The sequence below is a fragment of the Brachyhypopomus gauderio genome, chromosome 2 (assembly GCF_052324685.1).
Source record: "Brachyhypopomus gauderio isolate BG-103 chromosome 2, BGAUD_0.2, whole genome shotgun sequence".
Taxonomy (NCBI): domain Eukaryota; kingdom Metazoa; phylum Chordata; class Actinopteri; order Gymnotiformes; family Hypopomidae; genus Brachyhypopomus; species Brachyhypopomus gauderio.
Window position 1 is genome coordinate 6,694,845 of NC_135212.1, and position 16,281 is coordinate 6,711,125.

Below are 16,281 nucleotides of genomic sequence, written 5' to 3' on the forward strand. Positions count from 1 at the left end.
AAATAGCAAACCAGGCAATTGCAGCAGATCAATAGAGTAAAACAGGCAGCTAAATAGAAACAAGGACTAGGCAAAAAAGCAGAAAACTCTAAAACATAGAAGAACTTATACAGGAGTCCTTATACAGGAGACACGCTACAGAATTACTCTGACCACATTACAGAATACACTCAGCATTTATACTCTGATGATGATTTATAGATCACAGGTGAAATCAATTGTAACATCCCTGCTGAATAATAAATTGACTCTCAACTGACGGACTATGTATTCTTTCTTCTCTGTTTCAAGTCGTCATGTCAAGTTTATTTATATAGTGCTTTTTACAACACGTCACAAAGCAGTTTTACAAATGCATCGGTCCAGATCCCTAATGAGCAAGCCAGGGGCGACAGTGGCAAGAGAAAACTCCTTAGGAAGAAACCTTAGAAACCAAGACTCAAAAGGGAACCCTTCCTCCACTGTGGGGCCCAACTAGTAGAAGTCCATATAGTTCTAATTATAGGCCAAGCAGTCCCAGTCTCTCCGATGTGGATGTTGGGCCTCAGGTAGGAGTGGGCGTGTCCGCTGGTGGCATCAGCACATTCACTGACAAGCCAGATTATCTTCTGGGTGCATTTATGGAATTGTCTTTGTAGAAGGATGTAACCAGGATACAAAATACAGGTTAAATATGTAAACATTAAATTAAACATCCATATATACAGCACATGTGCCAGTGATTAGTACGTGACTCCGGCAGGCTTATCTTTAGCAGCATAAATAAAGGGAGGGGCCTGGAGGTGTCCACAGTCATGAGGGTCACTGAGCCATTGCTTTTCACCCAAATCATTATCACAACTAGAGTGAATGCATGATGTGTATGGATGACAGTATCATCATCTCAGATTACCAGAAGACTCAATGACTGCGGGCCTCCCCGAGCTCCACACCTTGCACATGTAGTGGATTAACTGAAACCTTGATTAAATAGGTGAGTCTTAAGTTTAGATTTAAAGATTGGAACTGTGTCAGAATCTTGGATTAGAGCTGGAAGACTGTTCCATAACTGAGGGACTTTAATGGAGAAGGCTCTGTCTCCGGCAGCAGATGAGATGGGTTATGGTATGCAGTAAGTTCACTTATATTGTGGGGCAAGACCATTTAATGCTTTTAAAGAACTTTAAAATCAGTTCGATATTTAACCAGGTTTTATTCCACACAAACAAAAGAAACTTCCATTACACAAAGTTATACGACCTTAATGTGACGGGCGAGGAGTGCCAAATAAAAGGAAGTGATCGTACCAGTCTCAGGGAAAAGGGAAGATTAAATGGGTAAAGTGCACAAACTCAAAACCAATGACATAATCCAAATTAAGGATACAATAACTAGCAGTCAGCTGGTACAAAGACAAGACCAGACAAGACATATATAGACAGACAAACGACCCTCAGGTGTTGGGTATCCTAATAGGCCCCGCCCACAGGAGGGACGAACACAGTGCAACAAAAACAGGACATGACTTTTTTAAAGTGGAAAAGGTAGAATGAAATTATGCCTCCACTAACAAAATGAATTGCTGTACCCGGCTGTACTGGGCTGTACTGTGTTATGTGGGGTTGTACTGGGCAGTACTGAGCACCCAACCACTGAAAGGTCATTACAATGCTCCATTTCTGATCCTTGAACCCATTGGCTGTGTTCGAAATAGTCTACTACATACTACTGGCATACTGATCGAGCCCCAAATCAGTATGCCATGTGCAGCATGTGACCAAAATGAAAATTTCCAGTACGCGAAACATACCTGGATGACCTACTACTTCCGCAAAATATTCCAGTACGCAAACAGAGCAATCTTCGTGGTGTACTGCATCCCATCATGCAACGCTACGTTCACGTGACTCCGTAGTGTGTTTTGCTTTTGTCGCATACTGGAAACTGTACTGCATACTACTACGAGGACCAGTATGCAGTATCCAGTATATACTGAGTCCAGTATGCAGTATCCAGTATGTAGTAGTCTATTTCGAACACAGCCTGAATCTCTCCTAACAAGTACATCCTGGTCAGAATTAGCTTCCTTCCTCCGACAACTCCAAAACTGTTCCGTGAGCTCCTGGACTCTATCTCCTACGAGCATAAATGTCCTCTCTAACAAACTTGTCAACATATGATTTGAAGTAACAGGCCAGCCAGAAACGTCTTCATTCGACTGTGTGTTTGTCAGGGATCCCTCCTCTGACCTCATGGTTACCGTAATCATCCCCAGATGGTTCCTGCTGGCCTATTACCTTGTGTATTTATGCTCCTCCACTTATGATTCCTTGTAAAGTATTGGAAACAGTCCTGGTGTCTTTGCGCTGTCTGTGCTCCCCTGGAATTCCTTCTGCTGTCCCGTCTCTGCCTCTCGCCTTGTTCCTGTTGTACATGTCTGTCCTGGTGTGATCTTCCTACTACTTTGGGTTGTTTTTGGGGTTTATTTTTTGGATTTTGCCTCTTTAAATTAAATTAAACTGCACATGGATCCTCACACATTCTGATTGTTATCATGATGATGATGATGATGGTGATAATTTAACTTTTAGAAGACTGAAACCACATGTAATGGTGGCTGTGAGGAGTGTGTGAGAGGTGTGCGCTGTTGCTGGGGGTCTTCATTCTCCATGGCGACATAGGAAGCACAGCAACGAACAATGCAAAAGTAACCATGGTAGCACTGACACCCTAGTGCTGAGGTGGTGGGCACTGCACTGGAGGAGAGATACTGGGGCTTTAAGAACCGGGGCAAACAAACTAGGGGCAGGTGCTCGGGGTTAATAATCAAGTGATTGGGAGCAGGGCAGTGGTGGAAGAGTGTGTGTGTGTGTGTGTGTTCTTCTTCCTGGGTGCTGAGTGCACAATGACAATCCATATGTTGACCCAAAGTTTTCTAACACACTACAGTAGTCCACAAAATCATAAAAATCAAAACATTTATTTCACTGTTATCTCTTACATTCATTCCTGCAGCTGTTGAGTGACATTCGTGACCACCAATATTCTCTGCTGGATCATGTTTTACAGGCTTTGACAACATCCTCGGGAGATCCATGCTAATTCCAGAGCCACATTCTAACTTACACCTCTTCTGTAAGAAGTAGAAAAAGCACAGAAACAGTCTTTGAGGCCCCGTCCCCCGCCCTCTCGCTGCGGTGTCACTGCACGTCCCAGATCTCACAGAGCAAAGGGTTAAACTTGTGATCGCTCACACGCCACGACTCCAGCATCTCGGCGTGGTGGTGGTTCAGCGTCCGCAGCTCGGTGAGACGGCCCAGAAGTCGAGCAAAGTGCTGGGGTTTGTGCGGATGCTGCCTCTTACAGAACCCCCTCAGAACCTCCAGCATGGGCTCCTGTAGCCTCTCCACTGCCTGCTGGTCCTTCACATACGGCCGGTCTGCCATGGGGAAAACACTGCCCAGTCACAACCATATCAAGACCGCTCTACGACCCTCAAGAATCAGATGTGATTTAGCTGTCCATGAAGACTAGGCTATTCTTTTACATCAGCATGTTATCTCACATTTCACATGATGCCGCTGATTAACGTGGGCAATGGTAGCAATAATTGTAGTATATAATAGTAATAGTAGAATCATACTACTATGGAGAGATAGAAAGAGTGAGAGTGAGAGAGAGAGAGAGAGAGAGAGAGAGAGAGAGAGAGAGAGAGAGAGAGAGAGAGAGAGAGAGAGAGAGAGAGAGAGAGAGACTATACAGTTCTGGACAGGATGTTTCAGACAGAGGTCATTCTTCAAATGTGCAAGCAAAGTGTTTCTGAATTAGTAGGAGGAGGAACCAGTTTTAAAAGTAGATGTTTAAATCATCGTTTTCATTCCAAGGGATTGTAATATTCCGTGAGCGTAGATTGTAGCGTAGATGGAATGAAAGCTGGAAGCGTGATTTTTGTGGTTGCTACTCCATATTATAGTGTTGTTAGAGTTACCAAGACACCTGTTAAATAACATTGTCTTGGAGATAAAATAGCTTAAAGTTGTGGTAATAAGGAAGGGAAATTTTCAGAGGCTGATATTTGCACGAAAGTTCTTTATCATTAATTATTAATTCAACAGTTAAACAATGTTTAATATTTATTCTAGTAAAGGTGACGCCTATTTAATCGGTTTTCTTTGTACATATGCCCCAAATGGACAAACTGGACATATTCCAGCAGAAATAGTCCAGTAAGCATATTCCAGTGAGAAATCAGTTTGGGAAAAAAGTATATCTGGGTTTATCTTTGTTGAGGGTCGCAGTGTGTTGTCTTTGTGTGTGTGTGTGTGTGTGTGTGTGTGTGTGTGTGTGTGTGTGTGTGTGTGTGTGTGTGTGTGTGTGTGAGTGTGTGTGTGTGTGTGTGCGCGTGCTCACCTGGGGATAGGATGGTGATGGCTGTGAGGAGAGCTTGTTCCTCTTGCATCATCTGCAGCTCACCGATGCTTTTGTAGAAATTGAACATGGGGGTGATGAACTCTTCAGAGATACCTGTGAGGAAAGGACAGAGAGAGTCTAACACAGCCATGTAGAACTAAGGACAGAGAGAGTCTAACACAGCCATGTAGATCTAAGGACAGGAGAGTCTAACACAGCCATGTAGATCTAAGGACAGGAGAGTCTAACACAGCCATGTAGATCTAAGAACAGGAGAGTCTAACACAGCCATGTAGAACTAAAGACAGGAGAGTCTAACACAGCCATGTAGAACTAAGGACAGAGAGAGTCTAACACAGCCATGTAGAACTAAAGACAGGAGAGTCTAACACAGCCATGTAGAACTAAGAACAGGAGAGTCTAACACAGCCATGTAGAACTAAAGACAGGAGAGTCTAACACAGCCATGTAGATCTAAGGACAGGAGAGTCTAACACAGCCATGTAGAACTAAGGACAGAGAGAGTCTAACACAGCCATGTAGATCTAAAGACAGGAGAGTCTAACACAGCCATGTAGATCTAAGAACAGGAGAGTCTAACACAGCCATGTAGAACTAAAGACAGGAGAGTCTAACACAGCCATGTAGATCTAAGGACAGGAGAGTCTAACACAGCCATGTAGATCTAAGGACAGGAGAGTCTAACACAGCCATGTAGATCTAAAGACAGGAGAGTCTAACACAGCCATGTAGATCTAAGAACAGGAGAGTCTAACACAGCCATGTAGAACTAAAGACAGGAGAGTCTAACACAGCCATGTAGATCTAAGGACAGGAGAGTCTAACACAGCCATGTAAAACTAAGGACAGGACAGGTTCATCCAGTGGCACTCGTATTGTTATTGTGTTGGACATGTTGTATCCCACTAACACAATAGTAACCCCTCCCCCGTTTGCTAAACACAAGGGTAAAAGGTAGTTCTTAGGTTTATGTTAAGCTGAAGTTCATGACTTACATAAGTTGTTTAGATCTGGACAAACAAACAAACAAAGCATTAAGGTTGTTTTGAGCTTCTATGAGAGTCCAGTTTGCTTCACATATAAATGATGATACCAGATGATCTTTCATTTCTTAGCTGACTTTTCTCCGTGAAATAAATTGTGGTTTTGATGGAAGCCCAACTGATTTGAGTCTATTCTCACTGTAGAGTTACACGACTTCCATGTCTGAATGAGGTTTTGATGGACAGGCAGGAAATCAGAACATGTCACCAACCAACACCAAGAACACAAATGCCAAACCCTTGAAATTAAGGCTTTACATTCTGGTCTTCAGCACTTCAGTCTCTAGGACCTCCATTTTCAACGTCATATCAGCAAGTTCTCCTGCTTTACTGTGTCACGAGAAAGGAGGATTTATAGAAAAAGAATGAATGACTCAGTCTGTCACTTAGCTCAAATGTATTAATACTGAACTGGATAAAACAGTCTACCTCACAGAGGAATGAGGTGTGCTGAAGAATTTGGCCAGTGGGAGGCAGTGTTGTGCCTCCCATTTAATTATCAGAAAAAAACAGACAATGTAAATGTGCCATATTTTGTCAATTGTGATTTTTACACCGCAATCAAAATGTGTCCCCGCTCCCATCTGCGCAGTTAGAACACACACACACACACACACACACACTAGTGATTACTAGGGGGCTTTGGATCATACGTGCCCAGAGCGGTGGGCAGCCCTAGCCCGGCGCCCGGGGAGCAGTTGGGGTTAGGTGCCTTGCTCAAGGGCACCTCAGTCATGGTCTCAGGTCTGGGAATCGAACCCACGACCCTCCGGTCACAAGACCAGTTCCCTATCACAGGATCATGACTGCCCCACCAGGCCATGACTGCACAGATGTGGACTCAATAAAACCATTATTTAAATTCTGAAATTCAATTACCTCATACTGAGCTAAAACCTGGAGGCAGCATTTACACAATATATTTGAGCTTTTAAAATGAATCGACAGTCGTTTAATTTGTCATGTTCAAACATGTTCTAATTCATAATGGTGGGCACCACTAACCCTGGCCGTCCCAGCCCAGCAGCGCTGGAGTCCTGCGTGTGTGCAGCTGTTCTCATTGCTATAAAGATTATTCTTTGTTGAGAGTGGGAACTAAGAGCTCTTTTCTGAAGTAAAATTCAGTTTGGAGGACCAAAAGGTGATCTGTTTTTCAAAAAAGCCAGTTGGCAGAAATCCCTATTGAAAGGTCACTGCGTACAATCTCGTGAAACCCAACTCACTCTAATGAGTTTCAGAAGTATCCTTTAAATAGCAGGCAGAACAGTGATGCAAACAATTAAATACGTTCAGAAAGAACGAGGAAAACAGCCATCTTACGTGGTAGAGACGCCCTGCCTGCCAACCGAGACGGCAACCACGCAGTCTCCACGCGAAGCCGTTTTTACTTTGCGGAGATGCAATCGTAACGGAATTACAGACCTTTCAGGTGCTCATTTAAATGCTTTGTGATGGAGGGATAACCTTTGTCACTGCTTTCCCAAGAAAGAGGGTGAGGGGATAAAACTCCCCCTGCACCATCCAGATGCATCACAGACCCGTCAAACCAGGGAAATGTCACTAGTGCTGAGAGGCAGAGAGAGGGACAATGGCCTCTCGATGTTTAGATAGGGAACAATGGCCTCTGTCCACAGAGCCTCTCCTTCTCCCCCCGCTGGCCTTTGGCGTGAATATTTTGTAGCTCTCGCTCAGGAAAGAGCGTGACATACTTAGACAGCCTCTACAGTGGTGCATTCATAGCTGTGTGTAGGAATATCTGTGGGTCTGCACAGAGATGACACTCCTCCATCACTCCTCCATCACCACTCCATCACCCGTCAGAGGGCGGAGGAGGCTGAAATGTTAGGGGCTTTTTTTCAAACACTTGCAAGTCGAGTGTGAGACTGTTTTTAGTCTTCACTGTCAGTAGAATGACTTGAACTGTACCCGGACTTGGACAATAGGCCTAACACCATTTAATGGTGTGTTTAGGTTCATTTGGGGGTGTCAACATTTTCAGTCAAATCAATTTTTGTTTTTGAAATAATCTTATGACCCACAGCAAAGTGATTTGTGATGTAGCCTACTGTTCATCTCTGGAAAACCGTTCAGAGTGGTGTTCAGAGTGGTGTTCTGTTTTCTGTTCAACTAAATTCAGCAGCAAACTGCAACTTCTATTTTATGCATTTAATCAACAGCATTACATAATCAAGACAAGTACATATCCTAAGGTCCCCAATATAGGCCACAGTGATAAATCAGTTATGTCAGCCTTTCCCAGAGACCAGCCCAATCAGGGTCAAGGGTTAATCCTAAATCAAAAGTCTCGTTAAGCTTGCACTGAAGATTTATGAGAAATTTATGTTTAATTTAGTCAAAGCAGTGAACACAAAAGACGTTTTCAGATAGCTAACAAATGTGAGCGTTGACTCTGTTGACTGTGTAGTATTCATGATCAAGAGTGTGAAGGAGAGTGTGATTCTGCCAGAGGGCGTAGCTGACGGTGCAGTGATGGAGGAGAGGAGTACCGCTCTTGCGTATGCGTTCCTCCAACACCTCCGAGTGTCCTTGTGGAAGCTTCCTGGTGAAGACCTGGGCGGAGCGCAGGAACATGGCTTCCACTGCTGAGCCCTTCAGCAGAGCGATCTGATCCTCGTGGTCCAGAGAGAGGAACCCTGCTCACACATCGCTCAGAAGATAAGACCTCTGTGCAGCTGACCACCCCCGAGTGTCCATGCTTTATTTAAAAGAAATGTTAAAACCACTGGAAGCTAGTGTGTGTTTGTACGTGTGTGTTATTATATTTTGCAATTACACTGTCAAGACTTCTAACCTGGGATTTTTTTCGTGAATTCCACCAGCACCTGGACATGAGTGGTTGCCATCTCTATCAGGAGGAGGAAGTTCTCCTCAGTACTGAACTGCTCCTGCAGCTGTAGACACAGAGAGAGTACGAGTGAAGCCTCTCCTGACGCAAACCTTCACTGCCCACGGTTTACACGGCAGCAGGTCGACCGCCGAGCTCGTGCAACCATCAGCAGTAGCACAGGGTGTGTATGATGTGTTAGTGTTCTGTGTGTTGGGATATCACACTCAGAATTGGCTCTAGTTTAGACGCGATAACAAAATCTTGTCTACCACTACCACAGCTGCTCTCTCAAATTTTCAAAAAACACAGTAACTAAGAGCGTACCAGTTTCTTGGCCATGTCTTGAGGAATACGATGTTTATTGTATGCATCAAGAATGTAATTCAGCAAATTCTGCTGCTCTTGACTGAGTTCCACTTTTTCCTACAATGAGAAAAGGAAAACATTATTTACACCCAAAACAATACTGCCATGCAGGATCGTTGCAGCAAATTCTGGGCCCTGTACACTCTCAATGTCAGTGGGCCCCTATAAATGCCAGTAAACGAGGCACATGAGCAAAGTGGGCCCCTCTCCCTACTCGGGCCCTGGGTAGTCAGGTCCACTTTCCCCCCTCTACCACACCCATGCTGCCATGTATTCTTCTTTGAGCTTAACTACTTGAAGTGTAAATTATGCTCATTAATGAATAACATTTAACCCAGTTAAGCTGTAATACAGTTTTATAACACTACAACAGCATGTAACAATAATGTAAGCACCAGAGAGATTACAATGAATCACTACATGGAAGTCCATCACTGAAGCTGACCTTGGACCATCCCAATGACACTTCAATAAACGTTATCAGTTAGTTACTTCAACCTTGTAACAACAAATCCAGTGTGTGTGTGTGTGTGTGTGTGTGTGTGTGTGTGTGTGTGTGTGTGTGTGTGCATGTGTGTGTGTGTGTGTGTTCACTACATCTTTCAATATTTTCAAAATACTGATGTAAAACAAGATATAGAACCATATGAAATTAAACATAATGAGTAACCACCTTTGACCTGCAAATACTGAGTCATTTGGTGTACCAGGATCCTTTTGGAGATAAATTCCCAAAGTTAATAAATGAATAAATAATATATTTTGCACTCACTTTGAATGTTTTTGTTGTAGAAGTGACCTGTTTTGCATCTCCACTGTCTCCCACATCTGTGAGGAAACCCGTTGAGTCTGATGAGGATTTGGGGTTTTTCCTCAGTCTTTTGGACTTGCACTGGATCTCTGTTAACAAACCTTCAATGGCAGTCCACCAAAGCAAAGATCACACACTGTTCTTAGATCAGTCCACCAAAGCAAAGATCACACACTGTTCTTAGATCAGTCCACCAAAGCAAAGATTACACACTGTTCTTAGATCAGTCCACCAAAGAAAATATCACACACTATACTGAGATCAGCCCACAAAAGCAAAGATTACAACTGTGGAATAATCTTAATCAGACACAGTCTCAATGTTTAAAACTCAACTAAAGACTTATCTGTTTAGTTTGGCCTTTGAATAATCTGTTACATATTTACCACATCACATATCTTTCTTCTCTGAGGTTCACTTGGGGAGTAACACTGCAGTTGGAGCCTACAATACCAGTATCATCACTCCGACACGGAATGAAAACCTGGCGTTCATCATAAGACATTATATCAACACCCAGAACTTTCATTCTAGTTACCTTATACTTAGCCTGATTGTGTGATTTGTTTGTAACTTGTGTATTAGTCTGTATAATTTGTTTTTGTGTAATTTGTGTGTTAACGGGCCGCCCAATGGAGGATGGGTTCCCTTTTGAGTCTTGGTCCTCCCAAGGTTTCTTCCTATTCCCCACCATCATAGGGAGTTTTTCCTCGCCACTGTCGCCTTTGGCTTGCTCATTAGGGTTCTGGACCCATAGTATTGTTAACCTTGTAAATCCTGTAAAGCGCTTTGTGACAACATATGTTGTGAAAAGCACTATACAAATATATTTGATTTGATTACACACTGTACTGTGATCAGTCCACCAAAGCTAAGATCACACTGTACTGTGATCAGTCCACCCAAGCAAAGATCAAACACTGTGCTGATGTCAGACCATTAAAACAAAGACCAAAGACTGTACTTAGATCAGCTTTACAAAGCAAAGATCACACATTGCACTGAAATCACCCCAACAAAAACAAACATTTAGTACAAAACAGAAATTTTCCCATTGTAAATTCCCTTTGGGATTTTCACTTTTGCTACATTATAAAAACCACAAAATTGGGTCTACATATTCCAAACTGCATTAAGTATGTAACATCGGACAGTAATTAGAGAGACACGCTGTGTTATTTGAACAAAGACATGTGTCATGTAGGTGTTGAGTTATTAGAACATCCATATAAGGTTTCAAGTGGTTTCGCTGTTTTATGTGCAGTACAAGTGAACTTCAGGGAAATGCCCCTTCACTGAAAAGCAAAAGAATGGAGGGACATGTTCCCATCGTGCCTGGGTAGTGCGCGAGTGGAAGTGCGTAGGGAACGGCCTGGATGCCAGCTGCTGCAATATTCATCTAAGGGTTAATGCACTATTGATGAGAAACAGGAGTTGATCAGGGGCTCCTGCTCAAGGACTCAGCGATGCACGGCCACACGGCCGCCTGCTCCTCGCTGGGAAACCCACAAGAACGCTGTTGTCAGACCTGCTCTTACTGCAAACCATAACACATAACCCTCCCTTCTGTTATTTCATCCCATTAAAAGTGCTCAGTCCTCTTCTCAGAAGTGTCGGCCTTCTGGCCGTCTGGCGGCCCTGTGCTCTCCGAGCAGGATCTCACATACTCAGACTGTCCTGCTCTGGGTGATGTGCTCTCACAGTTGCATGCCTGCCATTGTGTCCAGAAGCTGCAATGCTATCTGAGTGATGTTTAAGTGTTCGGTGTGGTCTGACAGCTGATTTGGCATGTGCTGTGGCTAAAATTCTCTATAGAAATTATGTTATGATCTCTCAAAATGGGTGGTTGCATGTCATTTTTGCTTTGCCATTGCTCTCTGCATCAGATAAGGGTATCATTTTTACATTCAGACAGCATGCCACATATCAGCAGTTGAATTTTGGAAGAAAGGTTCTCCCTGCACAAACACTAAACCAGCACCCCCATCTACCTGCACAAACACTAAACCAGCACCTCCATCTTCCTGCACAAACACTAAACCAGCACCCCCATCTTCCTGCACAAACACTAAACCAGCACCTCCATCTCCCTGCACAAACACTCAACCAGCACCTCCATCTCCCTGCACAAACACTCAACCAGCACCCCATCTACCTGCACAAACACTCAACCAGCACCTCCATCTCCCTGCACAAACACTAAACCAGCACCTCCATCTCCCTGCATAAACACTAAACCAGCACCTCCATCTCCCTGCATAAACACTCAACCAGCACCTCCATCTCCCTGCACAAACACTAAACCAGCACTTCCATCTCCCTGCACAAACACTCAACCAGCACCTCCATCTCCCTGCACGAACACTAAACCAGCACCTCCATCTCCCTGCACTTACACTCAGCCAGCATCCCCATCTCCCTGCACAAACACTAAACCAGCACCTCCATCTCCCTGCACAAACACTAAACCAGCACCTCCATCTCCCTGCACGAACACTAAACCAGCACCTCCATCTCCCTGCACAAACACTCAACCAGTACCCCCATCTACCTGCATAAACACTCAGCCAGCACCTCCATCTCCCTGCACAAACACTAAACCAGCCCCCCCATCTCCCTGTACGAACACTAAACCAGCACCTCCATCTCCCTGCACTTACACTCAGCCAGCACCTCCATCTCCCTGCACAAACACTAAACCAGCCCCCCCATCTCCCTGCACAAACACTCAACCAGCACCTCCATCTCTCTGCACAAACACTAAACCAGCACCTCCATCTCCCTGCACGAACACTAAACCAGCACCTCCATCTCCCTGCACTTACACTCAGCCAGCATCCCCATCTCCCTGCACAAACACTAAACCAGCACCTCCATCTCCCTGCACGAACACTAAACCAGCACCTCCATCTCCCTGCACTTACACTCAGCCAGCACCTCCATCTCCCTGCACAAACACTAAACCAGCACCTCCATCTCCCTGCACAAACACTAAACCAGCACCTCCATCTCCCTGCACGAACACTAAACCAGCACCTCCATCTCCCTGCACTTACACTCAGCCAGCACCTCCATCTCCCTGCACAAACACTAAACCAGCACCTCCATCTCCCTGCACAAACACTAAACCAACACCTCCATCTCCCTGCACAAACACTAAACCAGCACCTCCATCTCCCTGCACAAACACTAAACCAACACCCCCATCTCCCTGCACAAACACTAAACCAGCACCTCCATCTCCCTGCACAAACACTAAACCAACACCCCCATCTCCCTGCACAAACACTAAACCAGCACCCCCATCTCCCTGCACAAACACTCAACCAGCACCTCCATCTCCCTGCACAAACACTAAACCAACACCCCCATCTCCCTGCACAAACACTAAACCAGCACCTCCATCTCCCTGCACAAACACTAAACCAGCACCTCCATCTCCCTGCACTTACACTCAGCCAGCATCCCCATCTCCCTGCACTTACACTCAGCCAGCATCCCCATCTCCTTGCACTTCCGGAGTCTGCATTCCTGACACTTCCTCCGCATGTACATGTCCATCTCACAGTGGCCGCCGCTCTTACACTTATACACAGCATTCTTCGTTATGCTTCGCCTGAAAAACCCTGCAAGACACATAAAAGAAACGTCTACAACACAACAATGAAATTTCTGTAGCACAGATGTTTTGTGGGGTGTATTCATTTGGTTTTAAAAAACTTGCTCTTAAGTAGTTCTTTATTAAACGAACACTTCTTTGGTTCAGTGTGTATTCATTATAAAGTATCACAGACTAACTAGATTCAACAAACATGCTCCCTCTCATTTACGCCTCCAAACCGGATCGTAGCACCAGTGCGTGAAACTGTGAGCGAGGTATAACACTGTAACAAAGATACTGGTGCCTCCCCTGCTCCGGCCTCAGAGGACGGGTAATTAAACATTCTAGCAGGGGTCTGCTGAGCACACTGACGTGCAGTAACATTGCATTAACATTGCATGGTGGCTCTTTGCTCTGGTTCCTGAGCATCATAATTCAGCCCGAAAGCCGAGAAGAAACCAAACCTAGTCTGGGAGTGAGGGAGCGTGGAGGCTGGCCAAGCCTCCTGCCGGCAGGGCGCATGGCAAGGCACTTGCCCTTTGGGTATTGTCCATGCACAGGTGGAATTACACTTACAGTCATTCACCCAATGGGTTTCTAAAGAGCTAAAATTGGTCCGTGGGGTTGCGTATCATAGATAGCAACAGAGTTACCGAGATCATGTTACCGACATCATGCACAGGTTCGCTGTCGTCAAGAAATTAATTAGGACACGGGCTGCATTTTAAACTAGGATGCATGTGATGATCTGTTGAATCTCTTGCTGTGTGGAATCAACATGTTAATGCAGAGAGGAAATTGGCCAGGTTGTGTTGCAGTCCTAAAAAAAATGTCCTTTAAATACAGCTATGTGCTGCAACATGAGGTGCATGCTTAGACTTTTGGTCTTCACCTTTACAGCCCTCACATGTGAGAGCATTGTAGTGATATCCCGAGGCCTTGTCTCCACACACCACACACACTTCTTCCTTTCTCATCTTCCCCGAGTGAGCAGGGTGCCTGGATCTCTTGTACACAGTGGGGGCGATGGGCACAGGCTCCTCCATCTCTGCTTCAAAACCCCCCTCCAGAGAATCCTTCCTCAGCTCCACCAGGCCGGACGGAGAGCACCACTCGTCTGTGCTGTAGGGAGGATAGTAGCTTTGGCTGGAGAAGTATGATGCTGGGGACATGGGTGGCTCCACTGTGGAGTATTGCATGCTGGGATAGTAGAAGGGCAGGACCTCCTGGTCGTGAAGCAGAGGGCTGCTCTGCTCTGCCAGTATATCTGAAAGACGAGAAGGGAAAGGTGTGTGTGTGAGGCACAGCTGACCACCAACACACAACAGCTGACAACCAACACATTTCACTGAGTTAAGAAACTCACGTTAAGATGTTAAGAGTTGAGTTAAGAAGTCCACAGCACAGAGGGTTAATGGTCCCTAACCCCCTTACAGCAGCAATCAGTGAAACTCCAGCAAACAGGTGTAGAGTTACCTGCCTAGCCAGCAGTAGCATCACCACTCCTGTTCATTACAGTAAAGCATGCCTGTGTCTGTACTCTTTACAGCTGATAGCTGTTGATATGAAAACAAATTCCTGGAAGCGCTACAAAACCTATCCACCACACCCTCAAATAAAGTTACAAATAATTAACCACTCAGACTCTACATAGATACTCTATTCAAAGGCATATGCGCTCACTCAGTTAACAAATACTGTATATTCACTTGCTATACATGCTACATATATACAGATATACACACACACACATATATATATATATAAATATTCATGTATTTATTCACTTATTTGTTGTAGCTTTAAAAAGTGCTTTAAAACCTTCACAAAGAATGGTTTTTATTAAATCATTTAAACCCAAAACAACATCCCCAACATGTAGCCGCTTAGAACATGTAAAGACTGCGTACATAAAACTATTTAAAGATAGCAGACGGGAGATTGCATGCTGTTGCATTGCCAACTACATAAGTCATTCACTTTATTATCAGTAACAGAATTTACCTGTGGTTCCCTCTCACTCTACACGGTGCAGTAGTTCGTACCCACCTGGAGTACTCTCTTGCCCCATGGACATTTCAACAGCCCCCAGCTTGGCTATCAGTGATGTTTCTCTTAGCCCTAACACAGAGCAACTAAGTCCATTTTTAGTTCAGTGCGGTAGTTTGCTCTTTCTCACTGCTGAAACACCTTTTCATGAATCCCAGACACTCTCTGGGATGCCTTACAAGTGCCACGGGAACAAAGGTGGCTGTGGTTGCTTATTAACCTGACAACACTCACATTTCTGTGTCTCTATTACAAGTAGCAAGTAGCTGCATCATAATGCGAAAGGCCACATTACACTTACACTATATATATATATATATATATATATATATATATATATATATATATATATATATATATATATATATATATATATATATATATATATATATACTATAATTCTGTAACAATACATGTAAAGCTCATTTCTATAGTAGTAAGCTAGATTCTGTTAGCTTTTTTACTGTAGTAGCTGCAGGCCACCCATGGTGCACTTGATCCACAGCAAGGCAGTAACGTCAGCCTTTGAATTGATCAGTCCTGAAGCACTTCATAAAGGGATTAGGCCTACATGTTTGAAGAATATTAGCTCCTCAACTTTACCAACTACATTTTCAAAGTATTTGTTGTAGTATATAATGAGGTTCTGATCATTGTTACTGTAATCAGTCACTACAACAAGGAATTTATCAACAAAGTCTTAAAACCACCATTACAGTATTAGGCATATTGTATTAGTATATTACTAATATAATAGATTCTTAAGAATTCTTAAGAATTCTTACTGTAATTATAGACCAGTTCCAATATTTATTTTCTGGGGAAGAAGTAAATTCAGCTAAATGACCTTATCAACTCAAATAGTTTACAAGAGACATTTCTGCTTTTCTGCACATCACAGCACTGAATCAGCAAAGAGTTTTAAATTATGTTTATCTACATGCTGGAAATGTATCTATTTTAGTTCTGTAAAATTGTAAAGCAGCTTTCGACACAATTGATCATGGGATACTGCTACATCGCTACCAGGACTAGGTTGGTCTTTCTGGCCCAGTACTAAACTGATTCCATGTAAATGTTATGCTGCACTTGTAAATTACCTGGCGTGCAGAGTGGCACATGGCTCTATTATAGGACCAACACTGTTCCACCT

The 16,281-nt window shown here is 44.0% G+C and overlaps 1 protein-coding gene across 3 annotated transcripts; it reads right to left on the minus strand.

The window, feature by feature from the left end:
* Nucleotides 1–2,985: 2,985 nt before the first annotated feature.
* nr1h4 (nuclear receptor subfamily 1, group H, member 4) lies at nucleotides 2,986–15,264 on the minus strand. Of its 3 annotated transcripts, none has more exons than XM_076984883.1 (9): nucleotides 15,129–15,264; nucleotides 13,972–14,346; nucleotides 12,964–13,104; nucleotides 9,440–9,579; nucleotides 8,626–8,724; nucleotides 8,266–8,365; nucleotides 7,961–8,107; nucleotides 4,390–4,503; nucleotides 2,986–3,418 (listed from the first exon to the last, which is right to left on the minus strand). In XM_076984883.1, the coding sequence occupies exons 1-9, from the start codon at nucleotides 15,154–15,156 to the stop codon at nucleotides 3,180–3,182; spliced, it is 1,383 nt and encodes a 460-aa protein (XP_076840998.1). In that variant the 5' UTR covers nucleotides 15,157–15,264; the 3' UTR covers nucleotides 2,986–3,179. The 3 variants fall into 3 exon arrangements, with proteins under 3 accessions (XP_076840998.1, XP_076841006.1, XP_076841013.1); XM_076984891.1 differs by having other exon boundaries at nucleotides 15,084–15,261; XM_076984898.1 differs by lacking the exon at nucleotides 12,964–13,104.
* Nucleotides 15,265–16,281: the final 1,017 nt, after the last annotated feature.